Below are 19654 nucleotides of genomic sequence, written 5' to 3'. Positions count from 1 at the left end.
GTCAAATGTCCAAGTTTTGAGACCCCCTGAATCCGAAAAACAGGTTTTTACGAATGTGTCTGTCTGTGTGTGCGTATGTCTGTAGATTTTTAGTTGTTTCAGCACGATAACTTTCGAAAGAATTGACAGATTGGATTGGTCTTTGGTATACTCTTTTAGTGTCCTGAAATAAAAGTCAAGTTCGTTAGCCAGTCATTTTGGGTGGAAATTCAAAAAGTGAGCATGTTTAAAAAATTTTTGAGACCACTATTCTTCAAAATTCAAAAATTCTCTGCACGGATATTCATAGTATTCAATTAGACGAACAATTTATCCTCATGACATTTTTTTATAAAACCAAAATTTACCAGAGTTAAAGCATTTACAAAATTTCAAAAAACACGAAATTCAACATTTTAAGGACATGTGATACTTAGAAAATTGTCGATTGTATCAGTTTTAGGTTCCCACGGCTTTTTTTTCTAGAATAATAAATATTTTGTCTTAAAAATTTGGGAAATGATAGCGAACATGCTAACGGACGTCCCTATACACTTTTTTTGTTGGTTAATTAAAAAAAGGTTTAATTTAGCAAAATGTGATTAATTTGCATAACGCTTAGGAAATAGTATCGATTTTTTCAGTGTTAGATTATTCCCCGGCTTTTTTCCTATGATAAGAAATATTTTGCCTTCAAAATCTGGGAAATGATAGCGAACATGCTAACCGGCGTCCCCGCACTGTACTTCCAAACTACACAATAATTTTATCCGAAAACTTTGGACTAACAAATAAACATAGTAACTAATCTCCCGGAACTAACCTTGTTTGTAGCCAATCAAAAAAGTTTATTTCATAAATAATTTCCAGATTATCGGAAAGGCAGAGATGAAAAACGACATAACCTCAAAATAATGCATATGCATAAAATTTTTATTTAGCACAATAAATTTTTTTGTTATTATCTCTCAACAAAGAGCCCGGGGACGTCCGTTATGATATTTTATAGCATCTGCGAATTCAGTTTTTAAAAATTTTCATTTTTGTGGAAAAAAAGCCGGGGAAACTGTAAGTATCACATGCACTTAAGCCAAATAAGGCACGATATGAAAGGCGTACGCACGTTGGGAAGAAAAATGACTTGTTTGGTTCAGAATAACGTACAGCCCAAAGATCTTTACATTTTTCGACAAAAACAAGATGGGAGAAAAAGCTAATAAGATATCTGAGAGAGTTGTTCAGCCTGATTTTTGAATAAGGTTTGCAATTTTTTTTATAAATAAACAAATATGACGAAAGAATGGCCTTTTTTCTATTTGACGTTCCCGGTGCTCGTCAATAACAGGATAATGGTTGAAATCGCTTAAGTTGCATAAAATAGCATTAGTTTAAGGATATTCCAATATTAGATAATATACAAAAAAATTTGTTATCGACACATTATTTGTTGAAAACATGTTTTCTACTATTTTCCATAAATACACATTTTTTCAAGTTATGTTGCAAGAAATTGGAATCGAAACAATATTTTGCAAAAAAATTTCTTTTCTGATTATAATTGTTTATATTATAAACAAATTTAATCTACAAATGCAGTAATCAGGCATTTTTCAACAGAAATATTCGTTTTTTTTCTATGTCATTTTTTTCAATTCGGAAATTTATGATAATTTTACTAAAATTTATAATTTTTTGATTAATCTTATGACTTTGTAAACAAATTTAATAAAAAATGCAACTTCATGACAATTTCAGCAAAATTCATAATTTTTCAAATCCATTCTATGATTTTTTAAAAACAAATTTAATGAACAAATGCATTATTAGGGCATCAATCGACGGATTAATTCTTTTTTGTTTCAATATCAGGCTTTTAATTGGGATCTTCATAATAAATTCGGCAACATTCATGATGAGTTGACACATTTTATAATTTTTTAAAATAAATTTAACAAACAAATGCATTATTCGGGCATCTGTGGACGGAAAAATTAGTTTTTCTCGATTTCAGCGAAATTTATAATGGATTGATAAATTTTATATATTTTTAAAAACAAATTTAATAAACAAATGCATTATTCTAGCATCTGTCGATGGAAAATTAATTTTTTTTCGATATCCTAATTAAAACTATTGACATAGAAAAAAAAACGAATTTTTCTGTAGACAAATGCCTGATTAATGCATTTGTTTATCTAATTTGTTTAAAGAAATAATAAAATTTATCAACTTATCATGAATGTTGCTGAAATTCTTATCAAGTTCCCATCTGAAAAAAACTGGCATTGAAGAAACCGAATTTGTCTGCCGTCAAATGCCCGAATAATGCATTTGTTTATTACATTTGTTTAAATGATCATAAGATTAATAAAAAATTATGAATTTTGCTGCAAATATCATAAAGTTCCGAATTAAAAAAAATGTAGATAAAAAAAAAATTCTGTCGAAAAATTCCTGATTACTGCATTTGTTCATAAAATGTCTCTTGCAATATAACTAGAAAATACGTATGATCATGGAAAATCATTAAACTAATTTTCAACAAATAATTTGTTTATTAAAAACTTCGTTCTTTAATAATATATATATAATAATGGAACATCTTCAGTTAAAATTACTTCATTGAAACTTAGGCGATTTCATCACTTTTCCTGTTATTGAGAAGCACTGTGAACGTCAATAGATAAAATGGCCATTTTTTCGTCATATTTGTTTGTTTATTTATAAAAAATTGAAACCCTAATTCAAAAATCATGCTCGACAAGTCTCTTAGAACTCTGAACAGCTTTTTTCAAATATTTTTTGTTCAAATCGCTTAATATTTGTGGGCTGTACGTTATTTTGAACCAAAAATGACATGTTTTATCCACTGTGGGTCGGGAATGTGAGAATGAGATCATATGAACTTCCATCTAACACAACGCTGCTGAAGGTTGTTTGAAATTCTCAGCATAAAACACTAACCAGCTATGACTCTTGGTTGAAACTAATCGCCCCCCTCCCAGCCCCAAAAACCTCGTTAATGGAATTTTTGTGGGTTACTGAGGTTGGGATTTAATTTAGATGTTGAAAAAAGGTTAGGCTGGTGTTTCGACCGTAAGTGCTACGTTTAAATCGTAAAAATAATATGGGAAATGAGTAAATTCAGTTTTTGGAAAACCGGCAGATGTTACAGTAAAATGTTTAATAACAAACTTTTTTAAAGAATGCGTATTTTTTTTAAAAAGAGACAATGAAACTACGTCTGTTTTAATATCAATGCATGCTATGAATTGTAATAATATACATATTATGGAAATGATATACAAGTTGAGATACAAATTCGAGTGCGAAGCACGCGATACGCAATGAGAATGTATTCGTTAAAGCCGAAGGAGCTTTAACAAAAAAAAAGTCACTGTCACCAAATTACTGTTTTCGATGTTTTGACTTTTAGTTTAAAAAAATCTGTGCAGAAGTGTAAGCAATATACAAAGACCGAGCGCGGAGCGTGAGATAAATATATTATCGGGCGCGAAGCGCGAGAACCAACGAAAAAAATACCCGATACCTTATTGAAGAAAAACAAAATCGAAAATAGAAAACTTTTACAAAAAAAGAACTTTCAAGATGAACAAAGAGATTTCCACAATTTTAAATTAGGAATATTTACTAACATTTTAAATTTTAAAGTGTAGAAGTTCATTTTCTTAGTAAAACTCAGTTTAAACTTTTATTTAAATACATTCCAAATTGACATCCTTGTCAATTGGAGAATTGTAAGTGGAATTAATTTCAAAGTGTAAACATTAACATCCGAACATTTTCCAAGGTGACTTGAAACTTGAGTTGTTTAAGTTTCTAGACTTTTTTATATAACTCCATGATGATTATTTATTTCTGTTTACACATGTTCAAATAAAATAAGCAAGTTACGGCCATTTCTATTATTTGAAAAACTTGTTTTTATAATAAAAAATTTCTCATCTAAATAATTTAAATTTGACGTGAGAATAGAAAATATTCGTTGATTCGATTAACCTGTAATATTAATCAATTGTATTCAAGAGTACGGAAGTGATGGTCATTTATAATACTTGAAAAATCTGTTTTTTACGGTTAACATTTTTTCGTGAACGTAATTCAAAAATGATGCAAGAACGAAAAAGATTCCTTAATTTGAGACAAATCGACTGATCTATAATATTAATACATTATATTCAAGAGTACATAAGTTATAGTCATTCATGTTTTGAAAAGAAGTGCCTCCTATCCCGAAATTCGTGACCAGTCAAATATTTTCCAAAAGCTTGGCTAGTATCCCCTTTTCAACTACCCATATTTTTATTTCCTCTATGAGGGAACACATAAATTTCCTAAATAATCATAATGGGGAAGCAAAGTGCTCACTAAATGAGCACTATGCCATTGTAAATACATAAAAAGTGGAAATAGCCAACGTCGAATTGACAGCTACTTTATTAATATTATTATAACCAGTTTTTAAATCTGAAATTATAATCATATTATTCTTCTAAGTAAAAAAAATCAATTCATGTCAATTCGCAAATTTAAAATACGTAAAGGGTTTTCCAATAACTAAATAAATTCTTAATAATCTTCATTAATATTATTATAATTTTTTTAAATATAGAATTATAATCATATTATTTTTATTAGTAAAAAACAATTCGTATTAATTCGCAAATTTGAAATTCACCATAAAGTACTCATATATTACTAAGACTTTAAATAAGTGCAACTGAAAAGATTTCAGTCATTTTTTCATTACTCCATGATTTTTCCAGGTCTTGTAGCAACCCTGTCAGAGGCGCTGCCGTCAAGCTTAAATAACCTCAAAGAAGTATAATGCGCATTATCATGAATTACCTTATCCTCAGCTTCATCTTGTTCCATAGGTTTGCCCTTGTCCTCCTTGGCCAAACAGTCCGGAGCATCCTGGTTAATTTCCATTTCCTGCTTCTCATCTTCGGATTTTTCCTCTTGAGAGTCCTCCTGTGTTTCCATATCAGCACTAGAAGCGTTATCTGCACTCTCGCGGTTCTCAGCATCATCAGAAGTTGGCTTCAAGTTTGCATCCCCATTTCCCTGGCTGTTCTTTTCCTCGTCAACGACCATGTTGGTACCGTTGGACTCTGGGACAGTTGCACTTTCATCCTTGAGAGCTGATGCTTGTTCCTCCATTTCACTGCGGGATTTTTTGTTCGGCAGATCAACCTTACCGTCTTCCAGACAATCCTCACGTGGTCTCTTACTCGAAACTTCACTAGCTGTGTCAATAGCGTCGATTTTTCGAACTGCGTTGGTCGAAGTCACATCCTGTCCAGCTTCGCTGTGATCGGACTCCACCATGATTTAGAAAACCACACCGAAAAAGTGTGTCGAAGTTTAGATGAGATCGTGTCTGAAAAAAATTAATTATTTTTAGTTTGATGAAGATTTCTGTTTTTATTGAAGTACGAGTGGTTCAGATAGTTGTCGTGCCAAAAATCAGGTCTATGAAATGAGTGAGGTATTATTTTAAGAATTGAAATAATATTATCAGTCATTTCTTGTAAAAGAAAAAAAACTTATTTTTTTCGGAAAAACTTTTTAGCACTTGTGCAAAGTAATTATTTTAACAAGTTTTTGTGGTCGAATTTTTTTCTTTTGGTGACTTCTTACCAATTTGAAAAAAAGTTTGAATTCAATGAATCATGGTAAATTTTTTTTAGAGAAAATAAATAAAAATATACTGCTTCCAGTTTTAAAAATAAGTAAACCATCTTGAAGTATCGTCATTTATTTAGGACAATTTTTCTTTACACGAATTTCTTTTAACCATTTAAGCCACACAAAAATTTACTTTCTGAATTGGAAACCGTAGAATTGTAGAGAAGGGTTTTCTCGAAAAAATAAGACATCATTTATTAAAAGAAATTTTTTTTAATTGGTAAGAAGCGATAGTAACCAAAAATTCAATTGCAAAAAAAAACATTGTAAAAATAAATGTTTTTCGTAAGTTTAAATTTTTTCAATTAAAAAAATGTTTTTCTTTAAGATGACATAATCAGTAACATTAGGTTGGTTTTTACATTAATCAGAGCAAAACTAACTGAATATATGCAACTTCTAGATAATAATATATGGAAAACAATTGTAAGACTACACTGATATCTACACGTAACTATCTATAATGATAACGCAGATCCCTTCAAATTGTTCGTATTATAAATGGAACACCTGGCTTGAGATATCGTATATTTCTGAAAAAAGATTCTTCTTTCGCCAGAAAAAAATTTAATTTTTAAAAGCTGTAATGCGTTCCAATAAAATACAAAACAGATTTGAGAAAATTATTTATTTTTTGAAAATAAATTAATAAAACAATGTATACCAATACAGGAGTTACATTTTTTATTAAAAAATTGCAATGGGAATTTCCTATGCAAGCCTATACAGTGTACAACTAATAAAATTTTTCAATATCTGACATTTTTCCAAAATATTAATCGACGTTCCTCTTTGTAATGTCGTATTTATACGTAAAAACGAGGATATTAGCGAAATCAATTCAACGTAAATTACTTCATAATTTGATCAAATGTTTGTTTCAATTATAATATTTATAACTCAAGAACAGATAAAAATGATTAAGTTGTCTTATAATGTTGGAAATGTGTCAAACAAATTAACTTTTTACCTTGGAAGTTTGGCAATTTAAAATTTTGAAGCATTTGATTCCGAAAATACGCAATATCACTTTAAACATGAATTTTGCTTCATTCGGCAAAAAAATAATTTTACCTCAAATACGGAGGGAGGGGATTCACTAAAGCGCGACAGTAATATCTGTCCCGGGATACGGAAAAATAAGGAAATGCTTGACAGTGAGACTAAGGTGGGGGGGGGGGGGGGGGGGGGGGGGGGGGGGGGGGGGGGGGGGGGGGGGGGGTGTCGGAAAATTGCGTGACGTCAGTCATAAATGAGCCTTAATGGAAAAAAGTGAATGAACAATTCAACCAATCGAGAATTTTTACATTATTTTTCAACAAAAATAATGTAGTTATAATCAGAAAACAAGTATATATATTTTCGAAAATCACACGAATGTTGTCTGCGAGTTTCAAAAACTTTCTAGATTCAATTGGTTTAAACCTACCTCCATTTTATAAATCAAGAATCGAATGTCGAAACCGGAACCACCGGTACCAAGCTAACTTCACACAATACATCTGTTCTCAACACTACCAAGCACCGTTTTACAAAGAAGGATCCACAAATTAAGAAAGAAAAGGTTAAAAATGAAAATACCAGTCATTTTTCTTTCAATTACTGATAAAAAAGGATTACATTTCTCTTAAAATAAATAAACTTTAAGACACATATACCTATCATTCTCAGAATTTCAAGAATCTGCTAGCCACAGGATCTTCTCATCCATGGAAAAATTTTCCAAACAAAATCTTCACATTTCACTCAGTAAAAACATTAAAGATATTTTTAAGTATTCGCCCGAAAATATTTGTTCACTGTTTTCCACACAAGCTAGGAATTACTAGAAATAATGAATGAGAAGCAGATGCTTTGATATGCATAAATGGGCGAGTGTGGTTAAGTTCACCAACGCAACGCACGCGAACGCTAGTTGTTCTCACTTCAGACGTTCCAGTGCAGATGACGCCAAAAGCAAAATGTTGCGCGTGACCCGAAATTGATAATGTAAATATGTAAAATATTGGTAAAATGGACTGCGACTAACTGAGTGAGAACAAGAAAATGATGAACTGGGAAAATTAATAGATCAATGAAACAGGTCACGAAATACCCAAGCGTACTCGATTGTGATTTGTAGCTCTACTATCGCGGCTAAACGTAATCGCATCATAACCCCCGCACTATGGTAGCATGCAGCAGTAACGAGTATATAGATATAGCGAATATAGCGACTTCTTATTGATAAGCAAAGCTACAAATGTGGAAAGATATCTTTAGCTAAAAATTCTTACGAAGTACTCTATCCAACTTCAGATTTCAGGGGGGGTACGTGGTCGGCAAGGAAGAAGCACACAGGGTCAACTCAGCATTGCTTGTGATTAATTAGTCGATATCGAATACTAGTTTTTTAGCGAGAAGGTAAAGCCAAAGATAGCTCGGGCCGCAGCGTGGCCAACTTTAGTATCTCGGGTTTTCTTACCTGCTGGTTCCTTGGCGATGCACTAAGTAGAGAAAATATTATCTGTTGTCCGTAAATATTTACGTAATTATCACGATTTTATTGGTTCTCGACGTTTGCGCGGGCTGAATCTACGCGGCAACGATGCGGCGGCCGTTGGCCGGTCTTTTCGGGGATTTTCGGATGTTTTCGGCAAGCGTCGTTGGCCAAACCGAAAAGAGCGCGTCGGCGACAATCGAGGGAAAAAAACAAGGGAGTGAGACGAATACTTACGAAAAAATGCTTCTTTTTCCTCAGTAGGAGACACGGGGTGGCGAATCGGAGATTGAATTCGTAAAAATAGGGGGGAACCGCCCGCTAAATGATCGGACGTTTTGAATAAAGATGAGCACAAGAGAGAAGAGTTGAGGTTAGGTTGGTTGCAATTGTTGACCGTCTGCTTCAGAGTTCAGAGTGATGACTTCGGCGATGCTTCGCTGTGTCGTCGTAACGTGTCTGTCGTTTCGGCAGAGTACTAGTGTACGTGGCTGCGTATGTGTGTTCCTGCACGCTTTATGTTCAGTGGATTAGGAACAGAATTGTGAGAGTGTGCCACTGTCGCTGTCAAACTCATCTCATGCTCATGTATGCTTGATAAAAAATGTTATGTGGCACGACGCAGATGCAGCGAATCAAACGTGTGTCGTTTGTAAATATAGTGTGTAGTGCGTGACTGTAGTCTGATGTTCTCTTCAATGTTCAATTTTTCAATGACAACAACTCTATTCTCAAAATCTTGTAAGCATACATCTGTGTATTTTATTTTTATGGCTATAGTTCCACATTGTAGGTAAAGAATACTGAACACTGACTATGATTATTGTTTAGTGATCGCGATCTGAAATTGCCTCATTAGAATTTTATTTTGGCTGTTATATTTATTTAAAATCGGTTTCAATTTCTAGATAAATTGTTGAAAATTATTTTAATACATTTTAAAACCAATTATGAAGGCCTACCGCAGAATGCCTTAAAACTCGAGTATATATCTAATCTTTTATTTGTGCGTAACATTCAAAGTACATGTAACTTTAGTAACACAAATAACAGCTTTTAAATTCGTTACCTTTTATTTATAGTTACGAATTTTCAAATAAAAATAATCTTCCAATTTATCCTTTTCACCCTGTTACCTCTTAATTGATTTTGAATTTCGATGCTTTCCATTGGATATATTTCAAGTTTCCACAAAGAAACTCCATTTCAGTGTCTGGAATTACGAGGATTTTTACAACTTTTAAATTGTGTGATTTTTCTTATATGTATGTAAATGAGCAATTTCGAATTAGAATCATTCACAAGTAAATAAATTTGAAATTTAAAAGCTTTAGGTTGACATGATTTAAATAAATGGTACAATTTTCAGCGCAAAAGCCTTAACAATTCATATCAAGACAATTTATATAATGTAAAACAATGATTATACTTTGTTATATAGTTTCAGTTTTCAAGGTTCATAAATTTGAAAGCTTTGCATATTCGGACTTTGCAATTCTAGTTTTCAAAAATTTAAATATTTTATACTATTGAGTCAATGCTTATGGAACAGTAGAATTTCCAATTTCGTTTTAAATGGATTGGTAGCTATGAAAAGAGCCGATTTTTCCGGAAGGGAAATTAATGTATTCCTTCCCACCTGCGCGAAAGTAGACTTTGAACAAAAAAAGATTATTTGTTGAGATTTTGAGAAAACGACTATTGTTTTTTATCGACTGGCAATTGAAATACCTGAATTCAATGATGAATGTAGTAGTAGAGACCGATGTGACAGGAGACCGGCGTAAAACGCGGGACACCCGATTTTCTCTTTAGTTGTATGGTTTTCAAAACTCTTCTTTTTAGGAATAGGTAGAAGAACTATGATTCACAAGTTCTCAAAAAAGAAAAATAATATTAAAAATATGAAATAGCCCAAGGAGACAGTAAAGTTGAAATTTAAGGAGGTATATTCTGTAATTTTAAGCTAATTTTAAAAGGAAATCAATTACTGAAAATTTCAGAATATATGTATTTTATATCGCTTGTTGCGAAGTTTAATAATTGTATTCTATTTTAATAAGTCAGTTTTATAAATTTTTTAAAGACAAATGTTCAATATTGAGATATTAATGAGAAGTATAGTTTGGGGCGGAACGGGACACGTGCAGGGGCGAGACGGAACACTTTCTCTCCAGCTGTCATAACCTTTTTGCGGAGCCAGCAGGCCTAAACAACTAAATAATATTTAACTAGATTGCCAATAAAGGAGATAAATGTTTAAAAATTGGAAATAGAATGATCGAGTCCTATTTATTACAAAAAGTAAGTGTAACTTTGTACGATTGTACGTATTTTATATTACGTTATTTCGTGAGATGTGTTGAAAAAGTTGTTTTTCAATTTTTATTTTTAGTATAGATATTTATGAAGCTTCAATTTGTATTGCAATGCACAAATTAGAAATTTGTTAAAATTGATACGAATTTGTCACTTCTTGTTCAGCCATAAAAGTGTTTATCCCTCTGAATATTCATTGTACACGTGTTAGCAAAACTTATATGAAATTTTTAATATTGGAATAATTTTGGTGTCTTCGTGTAGGGAAATGATTTCTTCAAAAGTGTTTCGAGTTTAGAAAAAGCGGTTAAACATGAACTATATCTTATATAAATAGAGTAATATGTCAAAAATATTATAATTTGAGTAGTTTTTAACCTCAATAAATTCTATACTAAATAAATACAAAACAAAATTCTGGTTGCAGAACTAATTGTTTTTTTTTCGTCATAAAATAAGGTGAATCTTATTTCATTTAAAAAAAAAATGTTAAACTTGATCAAGATTTATATATAAAATAATTGTAATTAATATTACTCAGCACAAAATTACATAATAAAATACTTTTTTGGTTAAAAAATAATTAATAATTAAAGTGGCCCATCTCACCCCTGTACGTGATCCATTCTGCCCCAGGCCTGGGGCAAGACGGGACACATGCACTAATTTTCAATTTGTATTTTTTATTAACAATTGTTTAACTATATGTAATTCTTTATGAAGTTTAAACATAAGGGACCATTCACAAAATACGTGATACAATTTTCAGGAACTTCAGAACCCCTCTTTGTACACAGACTTTTTAAAACCAAAGGTCAAAGCATCGAACACAGAAATTTTTTCATTGTGAATTCTCTTTTGTTAAAACTCCTTCGGCTTTAGGACACATATTCTCATCATGTATCTCGTGCTTCGCATTCGAGTTTGTCTCTGAAATTGTATATCATTTCCATAAATGTATATATTATAACAATTCATAACATGCATTGGTATTAAAATAGACGTAGTTTCATTGTCTCGTTAACCCGTTTTATGCCAAACGGCCACGATTTTTAAAATGTTTTTCAAGTGATAATTTTTCTGTGCAATGATAAGTAAAAAAATTTTTAAACCACACTTTCTTACGTATTTTTGTCCGTAATTTTCAAATTTGCTATTAGTTTTTCTCGATGACTTTTCATTTTTTCAAAATGGCGGCTGATTTACAAAAAAAACGTGATTTTATTTATTTTTTGAGCCGTTTAACGTACTGGTTAATCATGTTCCCGTTATCAGATCGGTGTAAGCGTAAGGATCATGTGGTAGAGAGCCTATCTCAATTGAATAGCCGACACTCATCGGATTAAAATTTAGAAATAGATTTTTTAAACTTCAAAGTTAACAGTCTAAAACATAATAATTCGGGATCTATGAGTTTCGATTATTTCAGATATCCAATTTTTTTCTTAAATGTTTAAAATTGGAATGAATATAACGTATCTCTTAAATGGAATGAGATACGCCAAAACAGACAGCGTTTTTTAATTCAACTCTAAAATATTATATACGCATATAAGTTATAATTATAAATAAGTATAATGAGAATATTCATCAATTAAAAAAAAGCGTTAATAATTTGAAGACAAATTGAACAAAGGGAAGTTGGGTTAAGAGTTGAGTTGGGTCATTCAAATCTACCTGCAGATTGTCTCAAACCGGCCAGGCTATTTCGCCTGGGAATACTGTGAAATTTTGATCGGTAGGGTTATATCAATTTGATATAGCTTATGCGAGAAAATAGTAATGCAATATATGGAATTCAAATTAGTCGTGACGCTTATTTTTCAGGTATTTTTGTTATTATAAATATTAAGCTTATATATTTATACAATATTTTTTATAATTATTCACTAATTTACTATTTTTAAAACCGTCCGTGCGCCGTAAATTTTACGTTGCCCAACTTTCACAAAAAAAATTTTAAATCAATAAACATAGTAATCTGTGCCGAAAAGTTCTTGCGAGGAGGTGGGCGGAGGTGGAAAGTCTTTTCTTTTTTTGTCCTTATTTATTCAGCATTAATTTTTTTAGTCAAATTTATTTATATTTTTAACTAGTATATTTAATTTTTTAGAAAAATTATCATGCATGCCGTTTTGAACTACATCACATGCTAATTTTAAATCAAGAACAATGTATGATTCTCCGCCAATTTGAATTTTCAAGAATTTGTTATTTTTTTACGATTTCTGACGTGCTTTTCATGAAAAGATAACAAATATACTTGAAAAATAAGCATCAAGAGTAAAAGAGTAAAAAAATAAATAAAAATGTTCATGAAAACCGCCATATTGGAACGGTCATTTTGAATTGGTTGATGCGATACGTTTTTCATTGTTTATACAACTTTGGATAATGGCGAGGCAAGAAAGTTCAAAATGACAACAAATAACTTCAAAAACGTGTGAATTTCTAAGAAAAAATCGATAGAATATAGGAAAATATGATATTTTCCGCATTTTGAATTCAATATCATCTTACCCCTGGCGGACCGAAGGAACCAAATGGAGCCTCTACAAAGTACCCGTTAAGACCCCATTCGGTTCCTTTTTAAAAAACTCGAAAAAACAGCAAAATTAACTTTTAAATTTTTGAAATTCGGATTCTACTCATAGAAGGTCCTATAGAAGGTCACGGAATAATCGCAATAGTTTTTTTTTACGGTAAAAAATTTTCAAATATACAGTAAGGACGTTCACTATGTAGTCATAGGGAATATAATTATAGAAACTATATAATAGAAAAATTATTATTGCATATAAAGCAACCCGTCTTGCATTTGTGTAATGCAAAAAAGTACTATATAGGCGATTTTAATTCGTTTTCCAAATCTCCCGCGCTCGAGATCTTGCGCCGATTGGTCAAAAGTTTCGAAACTCCGAAGACGTGCGCAAAATATACGTATAACCATGGACATAGGAAACAAGGGACTAGGCATGCCATTGCGGGGGTGATGCAATGAGGGGGAGGTCTGCCACCTTTTGATGTCCCGCGTCAAACATGGCAGCGCCCACATGTTTACATTTTCATGCACAGTTTGTCGTCCAAAAATGCTCGTGCGCATAATCAAATGACACATCGTAAAATGGCGGCCCTCCCCACTCATGGAATCCTCCCCCCTCCCGTGGATTCAACCCCGTTCGCCAAGTTAGGATGGCATGTCTAGTTCCGTGTTTCCTATGTCCATGCGTATAACCAAATTCTGAAACTAGGTTATGTTCCCCAGGATTCACCACGCATTTCAATTAAATAATTAGTTACTATTTAAAAAAAAATGTAACACAACATTAAAATTGTTCATAAATACGGGTTGCATTGTATGCTAGAGTTTATACAACTATATTCCCTGTGACTACAAAGTAAACGTCCTTACGGTATAAGATTTATAACGCCTGTTGACTGCTACTTGATGCATTTGAAGTGTAGCAGTCAACAGGCGTTATACATCTTATATTTTTAAAAACTTTTCACCGTTGCAAAAAAAAACTATTGCGATTATTCCGTGACCTTGCATAGGGAATTTTAACGTAGAATCCGAATTTCAACAATTTAAAAGTTGATTTTGCTGTTTTTTCGAGTTTTTAAAAAAAGGAACCGAATGGGGTCTTTACGGGTACTTTGTAGAGGCTCCATTCGGTTCCTTCGGTCCGCCAGGGACATTACTATTTTCTCGCATAATCTATATCAAATTGATATAAAAATTATAAATATATTTAAAAAGTGAACGTCATGGTTTTTAAATTTTTTACTTATTATTGCACAGAAAAATATTCACTAGAAAAACATAAAAAGATTGTGGTCGTTTGGCATGTAACGGGTTAAAAAAATGCGCATTATTTTGAAAAAATGTTGTTATTAAAAATTTTATTGCAATTTCTGTCGTTTTTTCATCAACGGTATTTGCTCATTTACCATGTTATTTTTATGATTTAAACGTTTCACATAGGTCAATACAGCAGCCTTAGTGTTTTTTAACTTCTAAATGATGTCCCTAACCTCAGTGATACCCAGACTTTGTCAACTGAATTTTCTACCGTATCGTGTTCTACTATTGCTTCATCTCCTAATAATTCACAAAAAAAATTATTTTAAAGCGTCTAGAGTGGAGAACATAGTTACAACAACAATCCCACAATACTTCGATCAATAGGGGGGGGGGGGGGGGGGGGGGGGGGTTAGTTTCAACCGAGTCACAGCTGTTTGGCGTTTTATGTTGAGGAGTTCACCAATCTTCAGCAGCGTTGCGTTAGATGGGCGTTCATATGGTCTCATTTTCACACACACACACTTTTATTTATTTAGATTAATTTTTTCGAAAGTATCGTTCTCACAGACAGACGGACATACACGCAAATTCGTAAAAACCTGTTTTTCGGATTCAGAGGATCTCAAAACGTGAATCTTTAGACAAAGACTGGGGGGGGGGGTAAATTTTACTCAAATCTAATACCTTCTCTGATGAAAATTAACCAAAATAAAAGGTCCAACTCCACCCCGTCTCCCCTGTGCATGAATTTCTTTTATAAACGTTTACGATTTTATTTTCGAAGTAATATGTAGCCTAAATTTAAAGTTAAGAACATCGAAAAAATCGAAACAGGTACACTTTTTCTCAACATTTTTAGTTCGATCGTGCCTCTCAAGTCTGACTTTCGTTCCAAAATGCAATCCAGCACGCGCTGAAGAATTAGAACAGCTGAAAGAATATCTAAAATTCTCTGCTCGAATGTGCGTTTTAACCGGGGCCGGAATTTCTACAGAAAGTGGAATTCCTGATTACAGGTCTGAAGGTGTTGGTCTCTTTGCTACCAGCGACAGAAGACCAGTTTCTTACAAAGATTTTTGTGGTAGCGATAAAGTTAGAACAAGATACTGGGCTAGAAATTATATCGGTTGGCCAAGGTATATTTATGAAATCCATTAACCATCAAAAAACTTTTAACTCTTTAAAACATTAATGCTGGTAATTTATTTTTCAGGTTTTCATCCTTTGAGCCAAACGTTACTCACAAGCTACTGAAAAAGTTAGAAGACATTGGTAGAGTAAGTTGTATCGTAACGCAAAATGTTGAGAGTTTACACGTAAAAGCTGGAAGTCAAAATATTATAGAGCTTCACGGAACTGCTTTCAGAGTGATGTGCTTAAACTGTGATCAGAAGATTAGTAGATATTCTTTTCAAGAAATACTTGATGAACTTAATCCCAGTATTACTTCTTTCGATGAAACAATCCGTCCAGATGGAGATGTAGAATTATCACAGGTATTTATTTCTTTGAAAAATATCATTTATCAAGTGTAAGGTTCTTTGATAGAAAGTAAATACATAAACAACTAGGAATTCAAATACATTTTAAAAACTAGGAACAAGTGGAAGAGTTCAAGGTACCTTCGTGCTCAAACTGTGGAGGAGTTTTGAAGCCTGACATTGTTTTTTTCGGGGAGAACGTTGCAAGAGCAGTTGTCGAACTGATAAAGCAAGAAGTAGAAACGGCCGATTTTCTCCTAATACTTGGAACTTCTCTTACAACATTTTCGGGTTACAGAATTGTGCTGCAAGCTCTCGAAGCTAAAAAACCTATCGCAATAGTCAACATCGGGAAGACAAGGGGGGACGAGTATGCCAACATTAAAGTTCAAGGAAGATGCGGAGAAATTCTTCATAAAATGTACGCAGAAGAGCTGCAGGATGTAAGTTAATAAAGTGAGTTTAGACAAAACTATTTCTAGTTAGATGTCTGAAAACGAAAATAAAAGAAACAAATGAATATAGTATGTAATAATTATTTTCTGAAAAAATGTGTACGTATAATGGCATAGAAGGTGATTTGCAAAACTATTGCTGGCAAATTATATTCAACAACAGAGTATCTGGTTTGGTGCAATTCTATCTTGTTTTACCTGGACGTACATATTACACACAACAAAAAAATTTTTTTAGAATATATGATTTAAAAAAACATTGAAATTTACTCTATCTTTGCAATATCTAATTTAAAAATAGACAAATTGGCTTTATGCTGGGCTCATTTTATACAGAATTTCGAGAGTAATCGGCCCTTTAAACAGTACTTTTTCTTAGCTCTGGCATAATTAAAATTAAGAGAACTTAATCCAGGGGTCTCCAAAGGTAGATCCTGCATCTAATAGTGATCTCAGGCCAATGGATATATGGAATCTATGTCATAAACTGGAATTTACTTTTACCTATCACTTACGGTTCATTGGATATTCATTGATAATAATAACAATAACTTATTCTTTGAATGTTCCACTGGAACGTTCCCAAGTGGCGGAAATCTTACACACTCAGGGAATGTTCCTGGTACGTTCCGAAGGTTCCCGCGGAACGTTTCCGGAATATTCCTTGCTACTAGGGTCGGCACAGAAAAAGATATTCGAGAATCACTGACACATGGGCTGTGATTTGTGGAAAATCAGACCCCTTTGACCCCTTTGAAAATATTTTCTGGGTGTTCTTCAAATTAGAATTTTATATTCTATAAGATCCATTTATTGGAGAAATTATATCTGACTTTGGAAACAACCCTATTAATAAAATATATAACTTATATCCAATATAAACATAACAATAATTAGAATATATAAAACTACAACTTAAATTGCATAGTAAAGAATCTTTGTACCTTTAAAATCTTAACAATTTCAAGTTTTAAAGGAAATATTTGTTTAAAGTAATCAAAAAATTTGAGGGAATAATTTCGTAAAAAGTCAATGACAGGACTGATAAATGAGAAAATGGATTTATTACTATTTAATATAATGTATATATTTATTGAATTTGACCCGAACATGAGGCATTTTTATTAAATTTAAAGGAAATTTTGAATTAAATAGTTAATTATATTAGTGCAAACCTCATGTCTGAAATGAAAATAATATAAACTATTAAATTCTATAAACAAACGTACTGTACTCATGATGTTTCCATCAGGTCCTCCAACCTCCGTCCCCCAAATGATGTCAGTCCCCAAAAAGTGAAAAATCGTTTGTAGTGCTTCTTGCGGAAAAGCGTTGAAATACAAGTTTTGCAAATGGCGGCATCCGTAGTAAACAGGATATAAACAAACAACGTACATGCTTGTCGTTTTGTTTGTTTCGTCGTGAAAGTAAATGGACTGTGATAGTACTGAGTTTTTTTTGTGTATGCAAAATGGTTTGCTGTTACATTAATGACTGTGCATCCACAAGCTATGTTAGAAAAAAAAAGGAGAAAGGCTTGAGAAACATCACTTTTTCTGCTCTAGCACAGTCATTTGGATGATTTTGTACATCAAATGGCATGTGTTCCATTTTAAATGTGCCAAATTTACTGTATGGTCAAAAATACAGGGTTTCGAATTTTTCCACAAGAGGTGCTACGAGCGATGCAAACTAACTAAATCCGAATTCGCGCGTTCAAGTCTTCCGGTAGTGAAGTCTTGTTATACTACTTCGTGCTTATGGTTTAACACAATTTCATTCCATAAAATATCTTTTTGCCACATCTTAATTATTGCTGGATTATTTGGTGCAAAGAACTTGTGAAATTTCTGCTCGTTGTCCTAACTTGACTTGCAACCATGAGCTACACATTTACTTCCCATTCTTATCGCACTTATAATAAAAACAAATCAACTTTAAAAAATTAAAAGATGCACTAGGGTACATTTTTTCAAAAACCTTTTTGTGAATTTCTCGCAATAGTTTTTAAATTATTTTTCTAAACTCTTCAATGTTTATTAACAGAAAAGTCAGACGAACTGATCGCGGCACCATCTGTTGGATTAGTTTCACCACTGGCTGGTTTTGACCCAAAAATGTCAAAACCCTTTACCTAATTTGAGCCGCTGGGAACCCTTAAACTCGAGACCCTTATTTCTATTCGTTGCTTCACTCTAAAATAGAGAATTATGAAATAAAATAATGAATGTTTATTTTTCGTTACTTTAATATTTTTAAATAAAATATTAAATGCTCATTTTTTATTTTTTATACTCACGATTTAAATTCCCTAAAAATTGTTTTGTTTATAAATAATTCAAATTTTAATCTTCAAATTCAGAGTTAAGTTTATCTGAAGTATATCTTTATTATATAATTGGTATAATTATATAAAAAATTATATCACAATGAAGTAATGTAACATATAAAAAATTAGCAAGGAATTCACGCGTCCTTAGTTATCTATTGCCTAATATTAAAATCATGATCATTTTAAAATCCATAACAACACATTTTTTAATATTAAAAATTAAAAAAATTGTTCAATGGACTTTAATAATTGATTAAATTGTTATATGTAACATATATACAAAAAATAAATAAATTACAATTTTTACAATCTTTTGATAACAATGCAAAGAATCTTTCCCTTTTAGTTGCAATAACGTTTTCTTAAACTTTTCTATTAAAAATTAAAAACTAATTTTTATTTTAAAAGTTCTTTCGAATAATTCATTTGTAAAAGTTTATATTAAAAAAATTTACATTTTGAATTGTAAAAATGACGAGAAAATAATGATTTTTTTTAGAAATATGTGTAAAATCAATTTTGATTTCTTTTTAATGTAATAAACCTTTTTAATTCTACAATATAAGCAGCTCTGACTTTGAAAGATTCAATGTAGTTTGAAGTAGTATCAAATTGAAAATTAGTTTAATATAAAAGCGCTAATGCAATTTCAATTCCTTTAAATTTCAAGTGAACAATTTTTAAAGTTTTTAATTTTTAATTTTCGAAATTTTATTCAAGAATAATTTTATTTAACAGGTTCTCTATTTGAAAGAACTCTTAAATTTTTAACGCTTTGAATTTATTTTTGACCACTTATTTTCATTATTATTAGTATTTTTTTAATTATTTAGTATTATTAATATCGAAAACATTTATTTGTGAACAATTATCGGCAATTATTTAGTTCAGATACTTTAAATAAAATACTTTGCATTTCAAGGAATGTGATGTTATATTAGAGAACAGGGTTCTCCGAGCCCTTCCAACTGGGATTTTTTTTGAAAAAAAATTGCCTCTGTAAGTGCTTATTTTGAGGAACTTCCGAAAACGCACTTTTCTGAAGGATTAAAAAAACTTGAAAAGCTATTGACCAAGTGTATAGAGCTCCAA

At 31.8% G+C, this 19654-nt stretch overlaps 2 protein-coding genes across 7 annotated transcripts in view; one reads left to right on the top strand and one right to left on the bottom strand.

Annotated features, from left to right (window-relative positions):
* The window catches only part of LOC117168951 (HIRA-interacting protein 3-like), a 38925-nt gene extending 30386 nt beyond the window's left edge, over window positions 1-8539 (bottom strand). For 2 of the 5 annotated variants that reach the window (XR_004466590.1, XM_033354944.1), the window contains exons 1-2: window positions 8156-8307; window positions 4849-5383 (exon numbers count right to left, since the gene is read on the bottom strand). Coding sequence is in view for 4 of the 5 variants with exons in the window: in XM_033354944.1 (XP_033210835.1) it covers window positions 4849-5331 (483 nt within the window). In the remaining variant the exon portion in view is untranslated. Of the gene's footprint in view, window positions 1-4848; window positions 5384-7349; window positions 7792-7967; window positions 8100-8155; window positions 8308-8407 lie in introns of those variants that run through there. The other 3 variants (XM_033354946.1, XM_033354948.1, XM_033354945.1) reach the window with 3 other exon arrangements.
* An 87-nt stretch (window positions 8540-8626) lies between these two features.
* Window positions 8627-19654, top strand: part of LOC117168952 (NAD-dependent protein deacylase Sirt4-like) — a 22029-nt gene continuing 11001 nt past the window's right edge. The window contains exons 1-4 of one of the 2 annotated variants that reach the window (XR_004466591.1): window positions 8627-8911; window positions 15154-15430; window positions 15508-15790; window positions 15892-16231. Coding sequence is in view for 1 of the 2 variants with exons in the window: in XM_033354949.1 (XP_033210840.1) it covers window positions 8857-8911; window positions 15154-15430; window positions 15508-15790; window positions 15892-16227 (951 nt within the window). In the remaining variant the exon portion in view is untranslated. Of the gene's footprint in view, window positions 8912-15153; window positions 15431-15507; window positions 15791-15891; window positions 16296-19654 lie in introns of those variants that run through there. The other variant, XM_033354949.1, reaches the window with a different exon arrangement.

Source organism: Belonocnema kinseyi, chromosome 3, assembly GCF_010883055.1.
Source record: "Belonocnema kinseyi isolate 2016_QV_RU_SX_M_011 chromosome 3, B_treatae_v1, whole genome shotgun sequence".
Lineage (NCBI taxonomy): Eukaryota > Metazoa > Arthropoda > Insecta > Hymenoptera > Cynipidae > Belonocnema > Belonocnema kinseyi.
This window is presented reverse-complemented; position numbering and strand designations above follow the sequence as displayed.